This window comes from Coccinella septempunctata, chromosome 1 (assembly GCF_907165205.1).
Source record: "Coccinella septempunctata chromosome 1, icCocSept1.1, whole genome shotgun sequence".
Lineage (NCBI taxonomy): Eukaryota > Metazoa > Arthropoda > Insecta > Coleoptera > Coccinellidae > Coccinella > Coccinella septempunctata.
Genome location: NC_058189.1, coordinates 13,814,303 through 13,840,905, shown reverse-complemented (window position 1 = coordinate 13,840,905; position 26,603 = coordinate 13,814,303). Strand labels below are relative to the sequence as shown.

At 36.0% G+C, this 26,603-nt stretch overlaps 1 protein-coding gene across 1 annotated transcript; it reads right to left on the bottom strand.

Annotated features, from left to right (window-relative positions):
* Positions 1 to 7,643: 7,643 nt before the first annotated feature.
* LOC123319155 (UNC93-like protein MFSD11) lies at positions 7,644 to 26,035 on the bottom strand. Its single transcript, XM_044906015.1, has 7 exons — positions 25,877 to 26,035; positions 22,271 to 22,440; positions 18,268 to 18,444; positions 14,993 to 15,246; positions 12,664 to 12,786; positions 12,306 to 12,610; positions 7,644 to 7,927 (listed from the first exon to the last, which is right to left on the bottom strand). Exons 1-7 carry the CDS (start codon positions 25,967 to 25,969, stop codon positions 7,733 to 7,735), a joined length of 1,317 nt encoding a protein of 438 aa, XP_044761950.1. The 5' UTR covers positions 25,970 to 26,035; the 3' UTR covers positions 7,644 to 7,732.
* Positions 26,036 to 26,603: the final 568 nt, after the last annotated feature.

The window sequence follows — 26,603 nt, the reverse complement described above, 5'->3', positions numbered from 1 at the left end:
GAAGAATTATCTTTTGTTTTTTTGTTGGCAGGGCTCAAGGATTTATTATGACTTATCTTGATGAAATTATAAATACAAGAGTAAAAATTTTTTTTTTTTTTTTTTTTTTTTTTATAGCAGGGGGAATCTGCGACCGTGAAAACACGGGGCTCTATCTCTCGCCCAGAGGAACCCATTTCTAGGGAACACTGTGGGGTTACTCACTCTCCTGAGTTCGCGACCCACTAAACCTAACCTGCTTTTTGTTGGTTCCGGGCATTTGCCTATAAACCATTTATCCCTTAATCGGTTGATTTCTTCTTGCACATTGTCGTGCTAGGGTTTTCATGTTCGTCCATTTCGGATATCTCTTCTTAGTATAGTTTTAATAAGTTGTCGTACTCATTTTAATCTCTCCTCAATTGATCTCTCGGTCTCCTTTTGTAAATTCTCATTCTTCTTCTGTCTTCCTCCGGATCGTAGTCCACTAGTCTCCTGAGTTCTTCGTTTGGATGTTCCTTCGCTGTTTCGAATAACTTTTCAGCTTTCCTCTTCATAAATTCGGTGATGGTTTCCCACTTCAAATCTCGATATATCTGTTTGTTCCTGACAAACCAAGGCGCATCTATGGCACATCGTAGTAGCTTGTTTTCTGTTGCCTGAATTCTTTGTATGTGGCTCTTTGCCGCGAATCCCCAAGCACCTGATCCATAAGTCAGTTGCGTTCTAGCAACGGCTTTGATTATTTTCAATTTTGTCTCATTTGACATGTGGCTCTTTCTACCTATCAGCGGGTAGAGCATATTCATCGCTGCCTTGGTTTTGTCAACGGCTTGTTTGATATGGCTTCTCCATGTTAGACCTTTGTCTAGGGTGATACCTAAATATTTTGCTTCGTTTTTCCATTCGATTTCTTCTCCATCTACCTCTAGATTTGTTGTAGTTCTTAGTCTCCTCTTCTGCAGTAATATCGCTTGGCTCTTTTGTCCGTTGAGTTTGATTTTCCATTTAATACACCAGTCATTTATTTCATCTATAGCTTCTTGTAACATTCCTTCTATAATTTCTGGCTTGCGATGTCGCATTGCGATTCCTGTGTCGTCGGCATATAGTGTCAGCATAGTCCTTGGAGATTTTGGTATATCGTGAATATATATGTTATACAGTAACGGCCCAAGTACTGACCCTTGAGGCACTCCTGCTTCCATATATCTGGTTGTGGAGTTTTCTCCTTCCACTTTCACGTAGAATCTTCTGTTCCTCAAATAATTCCTAATCAACTTGCACAGTTTCATTGAATATCCAGCATATCTCATTTTGTAAATCAATCCTTCATGCCATACTCTGTCGAATGCTCTGGCGACATCTAGTAGTACAAGACCGGTTGCTTGTTTATTTTGGAATCCTTCTGTTATGTATTCTGTGAGTCTCAGTAATTGCTGTTCAGTTGAGTGGTCTCTTCTGAATCCGAATTGCTCTGCTGGAATGAGATTCAGATTTTCAGTTTCTTCTGTAAGCCTCCTAGCGATTACCCTTTCTACTACTTTTCCTAGGGCGGACAATAAACTTATCGGCCTGTAGTTTTGGGGGAATTTCTTATCTTTGCCTGGTTTGTTGAACACTATGACTTCTGCAGTTTTCCACTTTTCCGGATAGTGTTCAGTCCTCATTATACCGTTTGCAATATTTGTGAGAGCAGCTTTACCTTTTCTAGGAAATTTTTTCAACATAGCATTCGTTATTTTATCACTTCCGGGAGCTTTTCTATTTTTCAAGCTTCTGATTATCTCTTTTATTTCAAATGGAGAAGTTGGTTTTTCTATTTTGTCGTCTACTGGTGGTTCGTCCATTTCTTCTTCGTTGTTCTCTACAAGATCTTCCAGCTCGTCATTATCGTCATCAGGTCTGTAATTTATTCTCGATTCTCTTTCTATCGAGTCCGCCAGTGCTTCTGCTTTATCGATATTCGTATATGCCATTCCTCTTTCTCCGTGGAGAGGTGGTATTTTAGTCTTTTCTCTTCTCAGACATTTTTGCATTTTCCATGCAGAATGATCGATAGTATTTAGTTCTTGAACTCTTTTGTTCCATCTATTTGTTCTCATGTCCTTCAGGGCATTTTTTAGAACTTGGCTGTGTCGGTTTAGATTTCTCTTATTTATATCTGTTTTGTTGAGTCTGTATGTTTTTCTTAGTCTCCGATTTTCCCTGATGAGATCTTTGATTTCTCTGGGTGTATCACCGTGTGGATGTATCGGTGCTGGTCTCGTTATTTTCTTTGTGCTCTTTTTGTAGGCATCTATTATATTCTTTTCTAGTTTATCAACTGCTCTTTCTAGGTCTTCCGGTGTGTTGATTGTCGGTATTTCTGTTACCTCCGATTGTATCAGATGGCTATATTTCGTCCAATCGGTGTATTCTCTTGTTTGCATTAGTTCTCTTCTTGGCCCATCTCCTATTGTTAATTCGATGGGGTTGTGGTTAGAGGTTCCGTCCCACAAGGTCTCTATCGAGAATTCTCTAGTGATATTTTTCATAATTGCGATATCAATTATATCTGGTAATCCATTTCCGAATGCTAGGTACGTTGGTTCTTCAGGTCCAATAACGATAGCTTCATGTTTTTCAGCGAGATCTTTCAGTTTTCTGCCATTTCTGTTTTCCATCCTGCTGTTCCATTCTGGAGATTTGCAATTAAAATCTCCGATGCAGATTTTCGGGTTTGTTCCATCTAGTAAGTTGTTGATTTCTTCTTCCAATAGGTTATTTGGGGGTCTTTTATATGCCGATGTGACTTCGACTCTTTGTCGATTTATTTCAGCTACAATCGTCACTGTTTCTATTTGTGACTCGTCAGATCTTCCTTTAAAATAGTGTTTCAGATCTCGTCTAACCAGTAAGGCAACACCTCCCCCAGTGTTTGCGATTCTGTCACATCTATATATCTCATAATTCATGATATTCAATCGCGTATTTGGTCGTATTCTTGTTTCCTGTAAGGCTATAATATCAGGTTTTCTCTTTGATATTATTTCTTCTATCTCGGGTTTTCGAGTTCTGACCCCGTTTATGTTCCAGGAGACTATTTTAAGGGAATTTTTCCTAGTTGTATGTTCCATTATTTCAGTTTACTGAACATTCCTTGGAGTTTTTTCTCCATCTCTCTTTCAATTTTCAACATGATTTTGTTGAAAATTTTTTCAGTAAAAGTGTCTAAATCGTCGGCGGATTCAGAGACTTTTCTGTTTTCTTTTGTTTTGTTGATCGTAGGTTTAGCTTGGGGCATTTTCGGCGTCTCCTTCTTCTGTACTGGTTTGGGTACTTCTTTTTTCTTGTCGTCTACTTTGGAGGGGGTGGGCTTCTTTTTCTCCTGGACTTTTAGAGGAATCGTGCTCTGCTGAGCCGATTTCTGGCCTGTTTTCCTCTTCCTTGTAACTAATTTGAATTCGCTACATCCTTTGTAGCTTGCTGGATGGCCTTCTTCACCGCACAGAACGCATGTGGCATTTCTCTCCTCACCTTTTCTGGTAAGTTCGCAATCTTTTGTGCAATGATTGCCCAAACATTTGACGCATCTGTATGGAAAAGAGCACTTGTTTTGGGCATGTCCGTACCTCTGACATCTGAAGCATTGGCTTGGATTTTCTGCCCTTCTTTTTGATTCCACTACAATGCAGAGATTGTAGAGGCGTCTTATTTCGAAAATCTCCTTTCTCTGAGTTTTTACCAGGTATAAGGGTATAAACTTTTTGGTTTTATTGGATGTCATTCTGGACACCTCGGCGTCATGGATTCCTTGGACCTTTAGATCATTTTTTATTAAATCTAGGTCAGCATCTATTGGGAGATGTCTTATAACTGCATATATCTTTTTCTCTTCCTCCATCTGGTACGTGAAGTACTCCTTACCAATCTGGTCAAAATATTTTGTTATGTTCCTGTAGTCGTCCACAGTCGAGGCTACGATCCTGATCCCGTCTTTTACGACGGTTGCTCTGTTGTAGCTGAATTTCTTCACGTAGAGAGCTTTTGAGATCTCTACCCAATCGGCTGTACCCATCGTCGTGATGGGTGGAATTTTATCTTTTTTAGGTAACTCCGTTGCTTTTTTTGCGGTCTCTTCGTCTGAAGATGAACTTTCTTTACGCGCGCGTTTTGTGGGCGGCGCGTTCTGGGTTTTAGCAACTTGAGTTGCAAAATTTCTCTTCTTCTCCGGTTCTGGAGCTACTTCCTGTTTGGAGGAATTTTTGGGGACCGCTACCGGCTTTGCAATTTCTGCAAATGTGGGGGATTTCTGTGCCGTATTCTGTTTTGCAATTTCAGCAAAACTAGGGGATTGAGGAGCTTTTTTCTTGTTAACTTCCTCTCTCAAGAGGCGTATCTCCCCGACCAACTGAGACACGGTTTCAGTCAGTTTATTTATTTGAGCCTTCAACTGCCCATTCTCTTCTTTGAGCATTACAAGCTCCTCTGCATCTCCATCGCTAAATTCTTCGGTGTCCGTAGCTTCCATGTAGGAGCTCTCATTGTCTGAGACCTCCGACATGGCTTTTTGTCCGTATTGAACTATATGAGGTATTTCGGAATAATAATGAATATTGGAAATCCTTACTACTATGTTACTATCAAGCTATGTGGCTAAATTAAATATTTTCTATACTATCAGAAAAATAAATCGACTCACCAGTGATATCCGTGGAACCAGCGATCTTGGGATCTGGACTCGACACTGAATACACTGAATTTGAACGAATTTCCGCTCTATAACACATACACTTATAGAACTTACAAAAAACTTCGGAAGTTTCGTAGACGGAATCATAAATTCCGCAGCTTCGCCAGTGTACACTTTCACCTCCGCTTTCACTTTTACGGCACTGTGACACTTCGACTTTCTCGTCCGCTTTCTCTTTTATAACACTTCGACTTTCTCGTCCGCTTTCTCTTTTATAGCACTAGGAGCACTGTAGCACGTCTTCTCTTGTCAAGCGAATGACTCGGAATGAGTAAAAATACCACACTAAGAGGAGTTTATACCACTGTACTTTCTCGCCAACCGTATAAGGCGTAAAGGTGGAAAGACAGAATGTGGGTTGTTGCCAGAACACTTGAAAGATCAGTAAAAGTTACGAATATTACAATAGTTTCCACTTTCGTCGAAAAGATGGCAGCACCTAAAAAACGTCTTTTTTCAATTTCACCAGGATACGAATTGTAGCCAATGGCGAGTTTTTTCGAGAAAATTTTTTATGTCGAAATTCATAGAAGAGGTAATTTTACCTCGGAAAGTTAATAACATGAATGAATATTTGTTCTTCAATGAAAAAATTTGTTTATTTTTTTCCGTTTGACATATAAGAAAATTTTTGACTTTCCGAGGTGACGAACTGATTGAATGAAATATAATGAAAACCATATAAATTAGTGGTTTCTGACGTAAGATATTCATTTTTTTTTTTTGAACTGACCACGGTCAGTTATCACGCTGATAACGGTGTAGACCCCTCTTAAGAAAAGTAAACACACTGCGGACACTTCAATAAGTTGCAGGACATGGATAGCAGGAAAATTGCACATCATGTCGAGCAATAAATTTGACTCTACGCAAAACATTGATTGATGTAATCGAGTAATACTTATTTGGTAAACACCGAGTGGTAGAAGCATGAGGGGAAAATCAGCTGATTCCACGACACGAAACTTGATAAATATTATTTATCAATGAAATTACACATGTTGGAATTTTTCAACTCTGAATTATGGTCAGAATTCTGACCTTTAAACCCTTTAAAGGGTTGAAATATTATAGTAAACTTTTTCAGGGGAGGTTTTTCAAAAAATTTTATACCAATACCCTCTTTAATTTTTCTCGAATATTCAAAGAATCGCCCGTTTCATTTTTTCGGTATCATTCAGATACACCCGCCGTGTGTATTTAAAATTAATTGATGATGAAAATCACTGCTCATGAAACATTCAAACTGTAATATTCTGAAGATGAGAAAAGGATTGGAAGAAAAGTATTCAAGATGTGTTCAAATTCTAGAATATTTTTTTCATTTGATTTGAAACTTTCCAATTGAGAAATAATCAGGCACTTCCAGATATTGTCTTATTCATGATCTATATTACTTATTATTATTATTTGAACTTTTTAACTGATGTCTTCCTGCCATCCCTCAACCTTAGCTCAATAATACCAATTAACATACATGTAGGCGGAGTTCTTGAAATAATTTGAAAGTTATAATCTAGAATCAAAATCCAAATTCAAAAAAAAAGTCGAAAAATCTCCTGTTAGGAATATGGAAAAATGAATTAGAAAGAGAAAAGGGGAAAAATATAAACATAACAAAGAAGAAGAAATTTTTTTTAACTGATGGTATTATATTATTTCTAAACTAAAATCTATTGGGAGTGTATGAATTTCACGATATATTACCTCTAATAAATGCACTTTTTTATTGAATGTAAGTTGTCATGACGGCAATTAGTTATTGCTACTCCTTTATGGAAGGATTCGATCTTAATTCTGTACAGTTAGTGTACAGTACAAACTGCATTCGACATACAGCCACAGTATAGCGTAGCTGCACTTCAAATGCAGGGATAGTATTGCAATCACTATAGAGCAAGCTACACTTCAAATGCAGCAGTAATGTGCAGAAACTGTACAGCAAGCTGTACTTTAAATGCAGCAGTCACTGTGCAAAAACTGTACAGCAAGCTGCACTTTTAATGCAGCAATCGCTCTGCAAGAACTATACGTCAAGCTGCAGCTTGTATGCAGCGGTCATTGTGTAGTAACTATATCGAAACTTTGTCCTATTTCGAATATCTCATATTTTCATTCGATTTACCAAATGAATATATTTTTATGACCTGATAGGTAGGTGCGAACTTCTGAAATTTACATCAAACTTCTTCCTTTTTTTTTTGAATATTCTAAATGAATTCATGATGAAAACTTTTATGGTCCTGAAAGAACCATATGTAGCGAATATTCCTCATTTTTCAAGTTCAAAATGGCTGGCCAGGAAAATCGATACATATAGAGGAAACTATATCAAAGAGGACTATATCAGAATGTACCTACTCAGTATTATAATAGTACTTGGCCTTAAAATGGCGTTTTGAATTCTTCATTTATTATGCTTCAAATTTATTGCGATCAAAAAGGTTAGTGAATACTACCGAAAGTGCGTATGTAACTGTAGAGAAATGAATTCTGCAGTAAATTTTCTAGAGAATTCTCGGCTGTTGCAAACGGGATTTATTGGAGAGTAGCAGGAATAATGTAGGCATGAAATTCTGATTTCAAGTTGGGGGAAAAGTAATCCGAAAAGAATATATCGAAAAATTTTTAGGTTATGATGTATGTAAATCGCCTTATCCATCGAATTTCAGAGGTCCATATTAACCCGAGCTCATTTTAAAACAAATGTGTCTTTGGCTGCTTAGATATTGAGCAATTCTGTAGCAGGTTCTATTGAAACTTTGATATCTTTCAATTTTCATTCACCGAATACCACTCATACATCGGACTTCATTGGAGAATTTTCGTAATCTGTACATCGCAAAAATATCATTATGGATCGAACACAAGGAATGTATCTCAGAATATTTTTTTTATCTGCTTTATTTTAGAATTGTTACAACTCTGATATTATCCAAGTTTATATTGAATTTTTACGTTCATGTATGAAATTCCGATCTACATATTTCCATAATATACAGAATAAGTAGAATATGTTCAAGCATTAGAACTTTGGGTAGCTTCGGTTCTTATGTTTGTCTTATACTTCACAACATCCTCTTCGTTGACTTCTATTTTATCCGCTATTATAAAGCATATCGTTCCTATAATAGCACATCCAGCCAGTAGTCCCAAATTCCCGTACATTATCAAATGTGTCGAATATAAAAAACCAATAAACGCACCAACATTCTGGAAATAATAAATTCAATAATTAATTAGGTAATTAATAATAAGATTAGAAATGAAAAAGAATAGACATTAAATGATATCTCTTCGTAACTTCTGCGTAGAAACTTGGGGTTCGGGCATAGTGCCCTTTTTATGGCCAAAAAAAGCAGCAAAATGTATATCGATTTCTGACAAAAAAAATTTCCGCTAATAAACTTAACTACCTTCCGCCATTCGCATAGGATTCATGGCAACCTCCTCAATTATATATAAAAAGTAGCGTAATATAAAATAAAAATTGACCTGTGTTCGAACATCTTCTTACGAAAATTTAAATAGGTACTGAAGGCCTACATTTTGTGCGATACTTTGTACTCAGTAGGTAGTTGAGTAAGATCATTGAGTATTAAACTCAATGATATGATTCATTCTATCGAAAGTAACATTTTACAAAAACAGTACTGAAAGTAGCTATTTTCGGGGCGCTTTTTCCTTTATTCCACTTTCGGAACGAATTTGCGTATCTGTGAGAAGTGATTTGACAATAATATAAACTTTGTATTCAATTATCATAGATAACCTAATTATGACAGCACTCGTGGTGTAACATTAGTGAGTATTTTCCTCTTTCCACATACAAAAAATGAAAACTAGTAGCGAAACTACATAATGTAGGTATAAAAATTGTCGTTTTATAAAAATCAAGTACATACATGATATTTCTATGGATTATAAAACTTCCTTTAACACGTTGACTTCCAGGCACGAGCTCGTATTTGAAATACTCTTCAACAGGGCCCATGCTGAGTAAATTCATGGCTGTTCAAAATCGAGAGTGTTCAGATTTTGTAAAATTCAAGCAGTGGACTGTTGCCAGATAATTGAACTGGAGATGATATTCTAAAAACTCTTATTGTATATCGTTCACAATCATAAAATGAATTAGTCACCGGCATGAAGCTAATACAAAACATTAATAAAGCCTCTTTATTCCATCAGGAAAACCGAGGGTTAGAATAATGAACTTTGATGTGAAGGATGAGTTGTAATAATCATAGATTAAATAGATGGAACATAAGCTATTATCCAGACTGTTCATTTTTCCAATAATTCCCACTCCAGGCAACCACCAATAAAATGAATTTTCGCTTGTATTCCCCTCCTGATCGCTTCTAAATTTCTAAAACGGCGTGTGTATTTGTAATTGTCAAAATATTATTTCAATCATTTTGTAATATTTTGGAAAATATGCAGCGATGTCCCATAAAAGCGTGTATTTGAAATAAAAGTGCAATTTACACATGAAAGGGGAAAGCTATTCACTTATTCCGGTAAGTGATATTTTATTCTTGTTTGAGTTCACGACTTTATGAATTCAGGGGAGGGAGTTAGGGGACGCCAGGGTCGAATTCTGTTTGAATTCGATGTGATGATTTTTACCTACATTGAAATGTTGAGTTTTTACATTAAAATAATTGATTTAAATTTTAGTTTCTCAAGAAAAGAAACCAGACGACAGTAGTGGAGAGTTGCACTGTGTCTTGAAAACAATTTACACTTCTCTTGTAATTTTCACTCCAGACTTCAGTATAATGAGAGAAATCGACTTTTACCGTAAATTTGAAAAAAGATGCCATCCCGAGTGAGGTAAGATAAGTACTTTACCACTTTGTTAACTCGCTTTCTTGTCTGACTATCACTTTGTTTGGAATTTTGCGAGTGATTTCTGACAACATCTAGTTTTGTGGTGAAATTTGTTAGATTCTCTTCCTCCTATAATATATCATGCTTTTTTGTACAAACATCCTTCCTGGTTCCAAGATGAACAATAGAACGAGATTTCAATGTCTTTAACAATGTTGTAATTATAGCCAATACTGTACCACACCTGTCATCAATACTGGAGTTTTTGAAGAAAATGGAAGGAAAATGGGATCAAAATCATCAAACAAAAATGCCAGTTCAGGATTTGTAGAAGAAATGAAAGCGTCTTGTAGTTCAAGGATAAAACAAGTAAGATACATTCCTACCCAGGGTGGTACAAAAAATTCCTTATAAACTACTATGGTGAATAGAACTCGTCTAAGGAATATAAATCCATAAAAAGGAGCAAAGGTCATTGAACGGTCATGTTTTGAGGCACACGGCGTTGACCTTTTTTCGAAAATCAAAAAAGTTTCCTTTATTTCTAAGATATATTTCAATGGCAATGTAAAAATTATGCTACTACTCTTATTATGATTACAATATTGTATATGACCATTCAAATGGAGCTCGAATATTCCCATTATTTTTATGAGTTATTAAAAAAAAATGTCTGTTATCAGGATACCCCATATCTCGATTTAAGACGACGAGTGTGTCGTCAGTAGTTGCTACCCTACGAGCCGTTCTCACTTCATTGAAAGGAAAAATTCAAGATGAAAGCTTGAAAAGCCGAGGCAAATACCTAATGTAAAATTTCTTCGAAGACAGCTGCATGCATAAAAAACATAAATATGACAATGACCTCAAACAATTTCCTCTAAAGTTACATTATTATTGAGTTAAAGCTTACAGTTTCTTAAAAAGAGCTCTCAATTATAATGCACTTCAACACGGAAAAGCACTTTCGAGGTATACAAATTTGAAGGGAGAAGCAGGTTGTTGAAGTATTTCAGTTGCTGAAAATCAAAGTTCAAAATACTGCTTATTAGTTTCTATGCAATATAACTTAATTCAACTTAAAACTGCCCATAAAAGGAAAAAATGATGTTTCATCAAAAATTGAGGGATTTTTTTATGGGTGGGTAACTGTATGCAATAAGAAATCATTTCTGATTTTACAATCATTATTACATGTCTACAGTATTACGTTACTTTTTCATTCCCCAAAATGTGTTCAAAAAACTTGAGGATCTCTTCAATGAACAAACTCTTTCAGATTCTCATTAGGTATACAAATTCCATAAAATTCAGCTGCTTCCACTTCTATTGAACTGAGAATTAACCATTTTGAAGGGAATTTATTTGATAAAAGTAATTTTTGGTTTTCAGTATATAGATAGTGAATAAAATATATTTCAAATAATCTGTATGTAGGTTAGGGTCATATTGACCATTAGTGTATGGTAATATTGTATTCGAAATAAATTCTGTTTTACATCAGGTGTTTAGGTATTTTTAATTCCACATCCCTTCTATAAGTTGTCATGAGAAAAATACTCGAAATCTTTGCATTAAAACATATTTCCATTCGATATAAAATTATTGCCGACTATCTGAAATATTCACAGTGTGACTAGTTCTAAATCCGCCCCTGTCCAGTTCCCCCACCCAAGGAATCCAAATTCATATTTATGGCAGTATTTTGTGAACGCGTTTTTGTCGAGATGCTCTATCTCCTGTTTTATTAATCTATGGTAATAATGATGCAGGCCAAGAGGTGAAAGCTAAATTGTCTTTCTTTGGTCATCAATGAAATCAGTACATTAATGGTGAGTAGAGGAATAATATTATAATTAATATAAACAACGTAGGTCTTGAAGAGTGCCAAATTCATCAATGAATACAACATTTACAGAGGCGGACTGCTAACAAGGAAGCACGATTAGAATGTCCATCAAAAAAATAGAAGATACAATTGATACATTATGAGAAGTAAAAAACGAGATTGATAATGAGAGAAACCACTAGTCGTTGGTTTCGAGAAGAGCAGAAGGCTTGAGAACTAATCTGTATATCGAGCAAGATGAATGAATATGAAAATATATCTATAAGAATACAAACTATGATCATACCAATTGTGAGAATACACGATTACAAGAGCAGACCTTCCAGGGTGGAACCAGGACGAGAGACTGTCAACCAGTATAATGGCTAACTACCGGCCATTGAAGAAGTAAGTAAGTATTTGGTAAGTAATTAAGTTGTAAGTAAGTAAGTAGTAGTAACAAATCTGTTTGAAGATTCATGGTAATTTACATATTGGCATATACATAATGAAATCATGAAAAGAACATAAAAATGGATAAATTTATAATTTTTAGAAGACGGAGAGCACATTACCTTGTTCGTACGAAAAATTAGCACCAGAATTGCATGAGAAGACTTGAGGGGACAACAAAAGTTCTCCGGGTCAGCTAGTTATCAATAAATGTTTAACATGAAAAGATCATTGATGAGACTATGAACCCTTCAAAATAATACAAAATTATTACCATATTCAAATCCCAAACTCCATACATTTTATTCCGTGAAAGAGCGAAAGAGGAAGAATATTTTTATTAGTTAGTTCGTTTTATGACCACGTAATATTGGGAAATTTTTATCCGAATAATCATTTTCCCTTATGACTCTTATCATTAGAATGGAAAATAATGAAACATTGTACAAAAAAGATTAATTTCACTATACTCACTTGTACAAACTTGAAGATAGCGAAAGCACTCGCACTGTTATTTTGATAACTGGTGCCTATTGCTGTATAGAATTGGGTGTTGAAACATGCGTCTGCTAATCCTAAACTAAACCCACATCCCACGGCAATAGCAGCCGAACTGGTAATGATTGCTTCGTCATTGGTATCACCAAAAGGTGAGTTATTTGGTAAGTTTATGAAAATGAGACCGTAAGTTATCAAGTGCAATACACAGCCAAAAATAACGATAGTGCTCCTTCCAATCTTTGCTGTGTAGGCACCGAAAATGCCGAACAATGTGCCACCTATAAAAATGTATTTTGAATCTGCGTTATGGGAAGGATATGATTTTTTTCACCAAGAACTTCACCACAACCAATCAAGATTCCACTGAGTCCTATCAAACTTTTGGAATTGGTCAGCTGCAAGGAGAAACCAACGCTTGATCCGTAAACGCCGCTGAAGTAGGCCAGCTCTAAACCTGAAAATTCGAAATATGGATAGCTGCACTGTATAGTTGGTTGAAAACTTCTAAATTTCAATATACACTGCGCAAAAAAATTAACGCACATTCTGAAAATCTCAATTTTAATGAAAGTTAACTCTACATTGTTTTAATAACTTATTTTTTATGTTCTCTCGGGAAGTTTTTGAACGAAACAAGACACATTAAATGGAAGACAAATTCAGGATTTCACCGAATCTTATGTGAAAGAAGAGAAATGAACAATTTTCAAACTACTCAAATGCTGATTTGAGGTTTAATACTTGGTATTTCCACCCCTTGCGTTAATTACAGCTCGGCAACGACGGTTCATACTCAAAATGAGTGATCTTAAAATGTTCTGATCTAATCCTTCCCAGATTTCTCCGAGTTGGATTCCTAAGTCATTAAGAGTAGCTGGATGATTTTCTGAACTTCTCAGCCTTCTATTGAGGTTGTCCCAAACCTGCTCAATCAGATTATGATCTGGACTTCTTGCTGGCCATTCCATTCGAGAGACTTCAACCTCTTCAAGGTACTCCTGAACGATGCGCGCACGATGGGGTCTGGCATTATCGTCCATAAAAATGAAATTTTCACCAATGTATGGGGCAAATGGCACTACATGCTCTTCAAGAATGTTCCTTATATACTTATCATCATTCATAGCTCCATTTTCAACGACCACTAGGTCTGTGCGAGCAGTCAAAGATATTCCACTCCATACCATAATCGATCCTCCCCCGAAACCAGTAGTATTCAGGAAATTGCACTGAGCATATCCTTTCATATGGACGTCTGTATACAAGGGAACGTCGATCACAATGGTAGAGGCAGAATCTAGACTCATCTGTGAAGAGAACTATTTCCCAATCGCCTCTTCCCAATGGATATGCTCTCTCGCAAAATCCAAACGCGCCCTTCGATGGGCTGGGGTAAGAGCTGGGCCTCTTGCCGCGACACGAGGACTTAAATCATATTCTCTAAGGCGATTTCTTATTGTCTGAGTGCAAATTTGTACCTCATGAGTTTGCTCAAGCTGAATTTGAAGGAGGCGAGCGGTTGCAAACCGTTGTCTCAACGAAGAAACTCTCAAGTAACGTTCTTGAATGGCAGTTGTTACCAGTGGTTACCCTGTCCTGGTCTTCGGAAATTCATACCTGTCTCTCTGAATCGATGCAACATTCTGGACACACTTGTATGGGAAACTCCAAACCTTTCTGCAATTCCTGTGTATGTCCACCCTTCTTCTCGCAAAACTACCGCTTGGGCACATTCCTCTTGAGTCAAATTGCGTGTTTCGCGTTGCATAGCGATCGAGTGTAGAAAATCAAACGAAAGAAAAACTATTGATCACTAGAATTGATCGAGAACAACTAATTTTAGAATGGAGCCAATAGGTTAGGTACATTCAAAATCTGATAATATCATCTTTTTTTATTCCTGCTGGGAAAAAACATCTGTATTGAAGAAAACCGTTGAAAATGGATAACATATGCATGCATAATTCTCATAAAAATAATTATCATTGAGAACACCTTCAGTTGTAGAATAAATTTGAGATTTCCGTAATGTGCGTTAATTTTTTTTCGCAGTGTATAAAACAAGAAGTTGATGTTTATATCAGAACAATTTCATTGCATACATTTTGAAATGGATGGATAATTGGTTGGAATTGCTATAATATAAGATAATATCAATATCCTTCGCCTACAAATAAAACACTATTTTTCCGAAAACCAAATAAAAGAAACTGAATTACATGATTTTCTAATGTGAGTTAATACGCAGTGAAAAGTCTCTAGGTCAAAGTAATCCGAGAAAGCGTTCGGTGGCATAAAGTAAATGTATCGAGCCGTTCTAGATTTCCGAAGCTCTAGTGATAAAGCTGTTCGACGAATTTTTCTTACAGGTTTCTCAAGCCGTGTTATGAAAGGGTTCAGCTACAAAGAATTGGCTATGGAAGTATTTATTGAGCAGTGAAAGATCGGCCACAACGCGCCGATGCGACAGGACAGAGGAATCAAATGCTTGGTAATATTGGGGACATTGGGGTACCTAGTCAACCAAAAATGTAACAGTAGGTCGCAGGGAATACCAAAAAAATATTCCATTGAATAGCTTCTTGGGGAATTATCATTGATTTAATGAGTTTATATTATTTTATAAATGTTTTTCTTGTTCAATGACATTGACTACATACCTCCGTACAAAAATGCTACATGTTTTGTCTTGAATAATCTTCCAGCTCCTCGAAGTACTTCGATGGGGCCAGGTTTGTCTTCCTTATCGCTGGATATATCATCTTGGCGCACACTTTTTGGTAAAATGATAAACACTACAAAACTGGCCACTGCAATACCGGAAAGTATAAAAATTACCAGCAAGCGGGTATTTGTTTCCACGCTCTCAATACCAGAAAAAAGGAAGTATATGAGGGTATTTCCAAAAATCATGCTAAAAAAGACTTATATTTTGATACAAATTGCTAATTAATTTTTTAGTATAAATGGTCAATAGAGGAAAAGTGCGTGACCAATGCAGTTTCAAACTCTTTCATATTTTATATGAATAACACTACTGAATTGTAGTGAATACAAGGTTAGGCATCTGGTTTCATCTATTTTTCATAGTGCGTTGTGGAAATAATAATTCGTGATGATAGTTTTACGTCCAGTTGCAGGAAAGTCCATTAAAATTTAATACTAAAGGATTAAAATCTTAATCCTCCATTTTCCCCTTCAAAAATGACAGTTTTAAATTTTGATAGGACATCAAATCTTAATGGACTTTCCTGCAACTGGACGTTAGTGTCTGAAATATAATGAAATGAAGCTTTTAGCGGTATGCAGACTGAAATTGAATTCAGAATTCAATTCCAGTCTGCATGCCGCTAAAACGTTCAAATGAACAAATTATTATTAAATAATAATAATTTGTTTTTGACAATTGTAGTCAATTTGTCATGGAGAAATTCCCGATGAATCAACGAATTTATGTCGTAAAACAATTCATAATAAGTAATTCAGTTGTGCAAGTGCAAAGAAATTTTCGTCGCGAATTTAATGTGGAAAGACACGAAAGAATTCCAACACGCCAAGCCAAACTATAATGAGGTGGGTAAGAGATTTTGATGTTAGAGGGAATGTTGCATCAAATTTTCGTGGAGGTATACGTACAGTCAGAACACCCGAAAATATTGAACGGGTAAGACAAGCTGTGATAAGAAGTCCGAATCGATCTGCATCATGGCAGTCACTTGTGCTGCCATTTAAAGGATGTTATTTTTAAAACATAAATTGCACATATTGATATTGTTATTTTTCATAATTTTGTTTCAATAAAATGTTTTTTGCTATTATAACAGATTTTTGAAAATAGATGACACCAAATGCCTAACTCACACTTCCAATAATAGTTTTCCATACAAAAGTGAGTTAAATGAATTAACATTTATAACTAACGTATCACGTGTTGTATACAACATTTTATTCCATTTTCAATACAACACGTGACACGTTAGTTATAATTAGGATTCGAATAATAGCACTCTCCGGAAAATTATCTTATTGATGAAAGGTATCATTTTTATCACCATATTGAATCTCATGAATATTTTCAATGGATAAAAATATTTCATTTTTTCAATTGTCTTGATGGATGTCTTGATGGAACTCTATATTGTGTTGAATATCACTTATTATAATATTCCTTCATTTATTCAGCTGAAAGATTACACAAATATAAAATTTATTTCTTCAAATTTCAAATGTCTTGAACTCTTAAATGAAATTAAATCAATCCATTAATTGAAACATTAGAATTTTCATGAAAAATCAGAATCATAGTTGAGTTGAGAATTCAGAATAATTTAACATTGGATAGAAATAATTTATTTGGCAAAAATGTAATTTTGCCATTATCTATATCAGAGAATTAATAGAAAAATAGATTAATAATATTGAGCACTATTATAAACAATAGAGAAATACAGAATTTTTGAAAATATGGGTGATCACTTCGCATTTAGAGTTGTCATTATCCTATCATTTCAGATCAGGCAAAAAACAAAAATTTTTATGTACAAATATATACTAACGTGTTCCTATTTGAAGGCAGGTAGAAATATAGAATTTATGAAATGGGGTTGCCAACTTCCCATTTTAATGGCCATTATCCCATTATAGGTCTCGTAAGAAACTAAATTTTTTTGTTCCAAATAGTTTCTAACGAATTACTATTGAAAGCAAAGGAGAAATAGAATTTATGAAAATGTAGGTGCCAACTTTGTATTCTTAATGTGCCATTATAGGTTAGGTTAGGTATCCCATTAATTGTAACATCCGAATACCCTGAATACGTATAAATATAAGCCGCCGCTCGAAACATCGCGATAGCTCGCCGCTCCTCTAGACGCTGCTGGAACATTCTCTAACAAGAACGTATCGATATAAAAGATACGCACGTTGGACTACACGACAGTTAGCTAGTGATCTGAAGAAACTCCAGTGAATCCCGTAGAGTTTGCAAGTGCAAAGTAGTGAAAGTATATAATAACTGTATATATATGAGTAACCGTATAACGATGGCCATTAAGGAACAGTTATTATTATTTTATCTGTATAAATGAATTAGGGTTAGACCTTGTACATAAATAAGACATTGAGAAAGAAGATGATTTGATTAGTCTTGAAAACGTTACACGAGCATAAGATAAATAATAATAATAAATAAATTTTTGTGTTACAAATAATATTATAAAGATGGACTTTAATTTTTCGCGAAAAATCTGAATGCAAAGTGCGCTGTTTTTCAACCAGTATCACCGAGAGATAAACGAAAATTTTTATGTTACAAAAAGTTACTAACAAGTAACTAACGAATGAAAAAATATTCTGTTTATTATCGAAAAAGCAGACACGACAGAGTGTATAGTTTCCCAGTATCGCTGGGTGCCGGGTGGGGGGGAGCATTTAGCTCTCGGTAACCTCTCAGAGAGGTATTGTTCACAAAAGGCATAGACATATAGACATGGACTGTGCCTTCCCTTTCTATCTATGCATGAAATATGGTCAAAAAAAGTGACAGAGAGAAACGCACGTCGGGAATGCAGTTGTCTCTTTCTAGAATATTGATTGGTCCACACTCACCTCTATGTGAACAAAAAAGAGAAGGTAAATGCCCGACCATCATTTCTCTCTTTCTATAAAAAAAGCCAATTTCATGCTGACATTGCTCAGTCCATGTCTCTATGTCTATGACAAAAGGTGACACAATTTCCTAAGTCATCGTCAAACAGCTACGATGGTTCAAGAATCTCTTGGTGTTAGCAGGGGACTCAGACATTAATCATAATTCCTGGATATTCAATTGAAAAGGCATAATAACTAAACATGAGTAAGGGGAAACCTCACATAAAAACGTTATGTGAGGAAAAATTGTATTTCCACTTTCATTTTTGTTATTAATTAATATTACCTCAACTGTAACATGGCCCAGAATATTCCACAGTTCCTAGACATTTCTTCCTTTGGTGTGTTGATAATGAGATAATTTCCTTGACCTGTCCAAATCAACGCAGCACCAATACCAAGCACTGCGCTCATAATGTATAAAGCGTGTACTTCTGGGTAAAGAAAACTGAATATGTATCCTCTGAAAAATATTCATTTGAGATTTATTATAAATGGAATATTTTATTGACCCTACAAAATCTTATACCTAGTCTTTTCTTTTAAAATTACGGTCGAGTAAGAATACACTTTCTATTTTCTGTTATGGTAGGTAACATTGTCCTGATTCTAGATATATTCAATTTTTTTTAACCACTAAATATCTCTTTATTATGACAAAATTTTTGCTCAAAGAAAAGGATTAAACTTAACAAATATAGTTTAACTTGAAAAATACTTTTCTAGTTATAGTATAGAGGTAGCAAACTTGAAAATAATTTTTCCCGAGTACTAGATAATAGATACTGAAGGGAAGAATCTCAAAGAGTTTCGTAATAACAAGAAATCTGAGACAGGAAGGGGGTTTCAGCCCATTTTTATTTATAACTCTTATGGATGATATGATCCAAAAATGTTTACGAAAAACGAGAACAACTATAGGGTTCCATAAAATGGAGAGAGTATGTGTGTCAGACAGTATTTATGGATGATGTAGTTAGTTATATTGGCCAGAAGCGAAGAAGAACTGCAGCTGAATTTGAAAATCTGGGATGAGGTTTACTTTTTGTTTATTTTTTATTTTTCTCTTGGCACATATGTAGAATTTTCAGATGTTGAAATATTGCTTGAATTTTTTTTTGTTTTTGTATAATATTTTCAATCATTCATGCTTCGAGGTGTATTATTAATTTATTTTATCACTATTTGTTACCAGGGTTTTTTTTTGTGTAGCAGGGGGAAAATCTGCAAGTCAGACGAACCACCCTCTCCTGAGGGTAAACAAGTGTGGGGATTCTCAGTCTCCTGAGCTCGAGACCCACTTACAACCCTTAACTGCTTCTTGAATATTGGTTCCGGGCATTCGCCTTCTTCGGTTTTCTTCTCGCACACATATATGTGTTTATCCTCTATTGGATAACACTTTATTGAATTTTTCAATAAGTTTCTGTTCTTATGTTGATCTCTTTTCAATTGATCTCTTGGTCTCCTTCGGTAAATTCGCATTCTCCTTTTCTCTTCCTCTGTCCAGTCATTTGCTTCGTCAATCGTTTCTTGTAGAACTCGTTCTATTACTTCTGGGTTGCGGTGTCGAGTTGCTTTGCCTGTGTCGTCAGCATATAAGGTTTGCATGGTTCTTGGATTCTTCGGAATATCGTGAATGTATATGTTGTACAGAAGTGGCCTAAGTACTGACCCTTGGGGTACTCCAGATTCTATATCTCTTGTTGTTCTCCTTACACTTTCACTTAAAATCTTCTATTTTTGAGATAATTCCGGATCAACTTGCATATTTTGATCGAATATCCAGCACATCTCATCTTGTATATTAATCCTTCAAGCCATACTCTGTCGAATGCTCTGGCGAAGTCTAGTAAAACGAGACCTGTAGCTTGTTTATTTTGGAATCCCTCTGTAATGTATTCTGTGAGCCTTAATAATTGTTGCTCTGTTGAATGCTCTCTTCTGAATCCGAACTGTTCGGGTGGTATTAGTTTCAGATTTTCGGTTTCCTCTTTTAGCCTCGTGGCTATAATTCTTTCTACTACTTTTCCTAACGCCGACAGTAGACTTATCGGTCTGTAGTTTTGTGGGAACTTCTTCTCCTTGAATGGTTTATTGAACACTATGATTTCCGCTGTTTTCCATTTTTCTGGGTAGTGTTCTGTCCTCATAATTCCATTCGCGATATTTGTTAGAGCAGCTATACCTTTTCTAGGTAATTTCTTTAACATAACATTGGTTATTTTATCGCTTCCGGGAGCTTTCCTCTTCTTCAAACTTATTATTTCCCTGATTTCATTTGGCGATGTTGGTTTGTCTATTTCAGCAGCCGCTGGTAATTCATCCATTTCTTCTTCATTTTCTTCAACCAGTTCTTCCAAATCTTCATTATAGTCGTCTATCCTGTAATTTATTCTCGATTCTTATTCGATCGAGTCCTCCAATGCATTTGCCTTATCAGTATCGGTATACGCCATTCCCCATTCTCCGTGTAGGGGTGGAATTTTAGTCTTTTCTCCTCGTAGGCTTTTTTGCATTCTCCATGCAGAATGATCGATTGTATTCAGTTCTTGAACCCTTTTGTTCCATCTGCTTGTTCTTAGATCTTTCAGGGCATTTTTCAGAACTTGGCTATGGCGATTGAGATTCCTTTTGTTCAGATCATTTTGATTCATCCGACATATTCTTCTGAGTCTTCGATTTTCTCGTATAAGATCTTTTACTTCTTTAGGCGTATCGCCATGCGGATGACTTGGTGCTGGTATCTTCACTCTTCTCCGTTACCAGGGTTTGAGTGGAAGAGCAGGGGTGACAATGTGCTTTGTCACCATCTTAATTCCGCCCTGTGATTATTTATTGATATTTCTAATCGGATTATGATTGCATTATTTTTCTTGGAATAAAGTCATTGTTATTGTTGTTATGTATGGAATGAAGATTAATAGAGGAAAAACTATGGTGAAGGCGGAGGCATGAAATGAGAGAAAGCTGGACGTGTATTTGGAACGACAAAAAATCAAACTGGTTGATAGATAGAGTAATTTTTGAAGAACATGGAAGATAAATTAATGAAATTGACAATAGAGTAGAGAAGACAAACATACTATACCACTCTATAAGATCAGGCATTATAAACAAGTCCACAAATCGGTTTACAGACAAACTTTGACATATGGATGCGAAACATGGACACTGAACAAAACACTCAAAAGATAAAAGTCAAGATTACAGAAAATTAAATACCTGAAGGGAGTGACTAGAACGGATAGGATTAGGAATAAAACAATTAGAAAGTAATTGCAGGTAGTCTTTGAAGGAATTCATAGAGAGGGGACAATTGGAATGGACACTTGAATAGGATGGAGGAAAATATGCTGACGAGGAGAATTTGGGAGGCCAAGGAAGTTAGGAAAAGAAGAGGAGGAATACCAGAAATAAGTTGGAATTAAGTAGTTAAGGTAGGCGTATATCGAAAGATAGAAAAAAGTGGAGTGAATAGGACCACACCACGCACCATACCCGACACGCAATGGGTTAAAAGGGTTTAATACAATACAACTTTATTCATCCTTTCAGACATTGCAGTGATGTATAGGACATGTCAATAATACAATATAACAAATTAAATAATTAGTTATTTCAACGAGCTAAGCAGAAATTCACCAGTGCTATAAAACATTTTTCAATAAACAATTTCTTGATTTGTTTTTCGTAGTTTTCGAATATGTCCCTGTTAGCCCGGTCATATTGGGTAAAAAAAGAGGTAAACCTCGGAATAAAAGATAATGAGCTGTAAATTGGTATATAAACTTTTGTTTTGTCGTCCTTAATATTGTCTCAAAAGTCACAAACGCAATCGTGTCCGCGTCTTAAGATATTGAAGGTCAAAGGTCAGAAAATCGTTTTTTTTTTTTAGAATATCTCGGTTCCTATTGCTTAAATGAGATATGCATCCACTAAGAAAGTCGCAAAGTATAAGAACTTATGCTCGAATTTTTTTCAAACGATCAACCGTTTCTGGGATAGAGCGCGAAGAGTGCGCATCATACAGTCATATATGTGATAATCATTAGTCATTAGCCGCAAATGCATCATGCAGACAGAATGAAAAGTAGGGGACCAAGCACGGATCCCTGAGGTACACCCTCAGTATGAGTGTGAGAACACGTAAGAATTTGTCGGAAGTTATATGGAATGGATACGGAAAGGATACGGAACGTATAGTGAGAATCAATCTTCACACATTCAGTCACATCGAATTACGATCTTACCTATTGCATTTTTCTGATGTTCTGTTTTCAACCTACATGTAACTTACAGCACCAATGCACATTGTAGCTTTGGGTCCGATTAGTGATATTATACTTGGGGCAAACCAGTTAACGATAGCGAAGGAGATATAGACGATAGCTAGACAAAGATAACCATCAGCGTTGAATTCTGGATTCTCTTTCTTAGCTCCTTCGAGGATCGTTTTCTAAGAACAAAAGTGGGTTATCGTAATGATTTCTTGTGTTCAGGGGATTATTCTATAAAAAATGCCTCCTCTTTCTTATGTGAAATCTTTTTATATTTCAATCCTAGGTATGAACAAAATTCAGATTTTTCAGGAAAATTAAAATATCCAGGCTTTCTGAAACACCCTGTCTAAATGAAAATGGATTCAAAAAAACTCTCCATAAATTATTAATTTTTTGTACGAAAACTTTTATAAATAGAGTGACATATAAAAGTCAAAGGAGAGTCTGAAAAGATTTCATACACTCTACGTGAGTACACATTCCTGTATGGTGTGATTCACCATAAATTTCTCACCCCCCTTCTATATCTTAATTATTTCTGAACTGGTTGGAAAAATCAAAAAAGGTTTTTTCAAAATTTATAGGCATATCACCAAAACTACAGGGTGTCAAAAATAATAAACTAATAAAAAAAATCTACAACTGGATTACCCTGTTTTTCATACCACAATGGGTTAGGGGTAATTTTTCAGAAATTTAAAGATTGACTCTATGACTCGAATTTTATCAATGACAATCTGTCTCTATTTTTTTATACTCTTGATGAAAGGAAGCCTTAGGCCCGTTTGCACCAATCCCCCTTAAAAGGAGTAATTAACTAAGCCTCGTTTGAAGTTAATGAACGCTTAATTTTATTCCCAGTTGCACGTCTGTGGCTTAACAGAATTTTAAGTAAGGGGCCCTTCTCAACAGGAGAAAAGAGTTTGTTGCTAACTATAGTATGATTTGTGACACCAAATTGAAAATTAAAAAAGACTGATGGCATTACAATAAAGGCAAAACAAAAGTCTTGGTATTCAGTAATAAATTCATTTTCAAAATCCATCAAAAATGGGAAGTTTTGCAGCCAGTTCAACAAATTATTTTAGGTTAGAATCCCGCCTTTAAATACCTAAGTGGTCATTACAGGAGCGCTTAAATTTAAGGCTAGCTTTAGCCATTTAAATGTCACTTAACATTTGGTGCAACGTAATTTAAGTTATAAGGGTTCATTTTTAGAGACCTTAACACTAAGTGCGTTTGGTACAAACGGGTCTGACAGTCGGAGAGTTCTATCAACCACCTCGATCCTTCACATTAATAAGACACATTATATTACACATTTTTTTCCAAAGCATCTCCGCTGGCTCTACGTCACGGTGATTTTACTAATAATCAATTGCAACTGCATCGCCTGGTGGTCCTGCACAGAACACAAAATTACTTCTCAAAACAAACTTTCGAGACTCCATAAAACGGCATTTCTCATGATTTCAGGGGCATTCCGCTCTACTCCAACCATATCCATGGAGATGGAGTTCTATTAGACCTCCATCCCCTCACATTCTTGTCTAAGGAGAGGCAAGATTAGCAACTCACAGGCTCCACCACTCGTTTTCGTGCCCAATGGACTCATAGCCCAACTGAAGGCGGACGAGGTGATGGGTATGAGAACTGATAGAATAATAACAAGAACCAGCACCGACGGAAACTTCAGTTCTCTGAAACGAATGGCTCTGTCATAAGAAATCCTATTTACAAAGACCTTGGTGATTTACTGGTGGCTCCAGAACCAAACAGTGCTCTGGAGCCGGAGTCTACAGTCGTAGACCATTGACCGAACTCAGTGCTCTAATCTGTAGTCTGTAGTCTGGGCAGGTCAAGCTGCCATTAAATCTCTCGCAGCTGACAAATGCAATTCAGCACAGGTACTCTTCAAATTGGGAAGTCTCAATAGACTGCAACTGATTTGGGTACCTGGACACTCAGGCTTCAGAGGCTGCGAATTATCGGATGCTCTAGCCAGAGAAGGCGCAACCTCAGCGCTCATTGGCCGGAAACGACTATAGGAATTTCTAATTCCTTAATCAGGGAACGGAACAATAGCTGGATAAGGCAGAATATCCTGGAATACTGGCTCAACCGTCCTGGACTGCGTCACTGGCACAGTGCCATTTCAGTACCTCCCAGTCCAGTCAGCTGTCGGCGGCTAGGATTTTCTAGAAGAAATCTGAGATCTATAATGGCGGTCTTCACGGGACCTTGCAGGCTCAGAGCTCACTTACTCAAACTTAGCATCGTCAATGAATCACTGTGCAAGTTCTGCCTAGAGGAGGACGAACTGATTGAGCACATCCCCTGTGACTGCGCGCCAGGAGACAGACTGAGGACAAGCTGAATCTAGAGGAACTCAAGAATTACATCCCATTCTGACATAAACTCCTTTCTGAGTATTATGGGTCCAGAGGGGGTGGTTTAACTCTACGAGCTTGTCTGTTCACAGCAACAGACCGCTTTGGTCGCAGTAGCAGGTTTGGTTGGTCCGATCAACACAACCAGCAATCTGTTATCTGTTGCACTGTTACACAATTTTGATTTGAATCTTCCACGTGGTTGATAACCAATGAAAAATGGTTTCCATAAATAATTTTAATTTCGAATTTGGAGATACAGGAAGCTTGTCAATGTTTTCAAAAGTTTTTTTAACATAGTCGCAAGATCTCCTGATAAAAACGTTTCATTAGATAGCTAGATTTTCCCTACTCCGGAAAAACAATTTGGATCTTTCACTATTCCTAACGTGTGTCTTACAAATCTGACGAACGCTAACCATTGTCCTATTCATAGGATAAATATTCAAAGAGAAGAAAGAGAAAGCTCTAGGTTTAGTTGGGTTGCCCACGATGCTAAATCGAGATTTACTCGAGCGTCCCGGAGACTTAGTAGATTTTGTAGATTAGATGGTAGAAGGAAAAAAGGTTCTATGATCTATCCACTTTCAGCGTTGGGGTAAGCTTATGCAGGTGTTTAAGATGTAAAAAAAATCGTCAGGTTTACCTACTCGAGAGTGTGATACCTTCGTAGCTTTGATAATAAATTCATGTTAATCTGACTGTTTGCGTAGTGAGGATAGCCGTAAGGAAGAGTTGAAAATGGCAAAATGGCCACCGCGCTCGGAATGTACACGTGGCGGTTTTTTTTCAAGTTTGGATTAAGAGAATGTTCACTTTCCAACATGTAATTAACCACACATATCCTAATCTGACATAGATAGATAATTTTTTAATGACATGATCGAGTATGTACGATGATAGCTTTTTTTACTATTCTGACAGGATGTCCAAGACAATTCTTCCTATACATATACAGTTTAATTTTTGGTAGACGTACTCTACAGGGTCCACGGTATCGCCCCTTATATTAATATGACACGCTCGAGTTAATTCCGAATTTTCCTCTTGGGCTTCCCAACTACTACGAAGAATTATAAAACTTCTATCTGTCTCTAGGTAGAAGTAAATCTACCATTTGAGTGGATATGAATTTTTATATGCAGGAAAAAAATTTAAGAATGTCATAATGATAAACTGAAACAAACTCAAATTCAAAAAAACATTCTTATTATTTACTCACCATTATAATTCCAAGACATTGAAAAGCTGTAAAGAGTAACATAAAAGCAATACTCAGTAACCAAACGTTCAGGAATCCTTTATCGAATGCCATACTGAGTGCAAGTTTGAAAACTTCAATTTCTATTTGAAATACACTTTCAATTTTGACACAACCGAGTTTTTCGAAATGAATTTTTTTCAAGATATTTGTACTACTCAGCTGGATCATTCATTAGTCATGTCAACTTGTGTTATCCAGACTGCGAAAGAATAGTGATCTACGAGAGAAATTAACTTAGGTTTATAGTCCAGTACGTGGAGATCAAAAAGAGGTGTTTGAATGCAAAAGGTGGGGTAGTAGCAATTCTTTTGGTATATTGTTAGGCTTGGGACCCTTATGAGAAATCCAAATTTTCGACCTCGAGGCATATGCGCTCTAGCCGCCATCTTGGATTTCAGGTACAAAAATTTGGTTTTTGGATAATAACTCAAAAACGTTGGCTTTCACGACAAAACATAATCCCTACAAAGTTGAAGAGGACAAAATTTCTTACATTTTTTGTAGGAAAAATGTTTTCATAGCGCACACATGCTAGGAGTTACAGCTCAGTAAAGTGTCACTATTTGAAAAAAAAAAGTATTATATTTTGTAATTTGGCTGAAAATAAGAAGTTAAACAAATGCTAGTTATATTGAAATCATTTTGAAAAAGACTCCCCTAAACCTTAACGGATAGGCCGATAGCA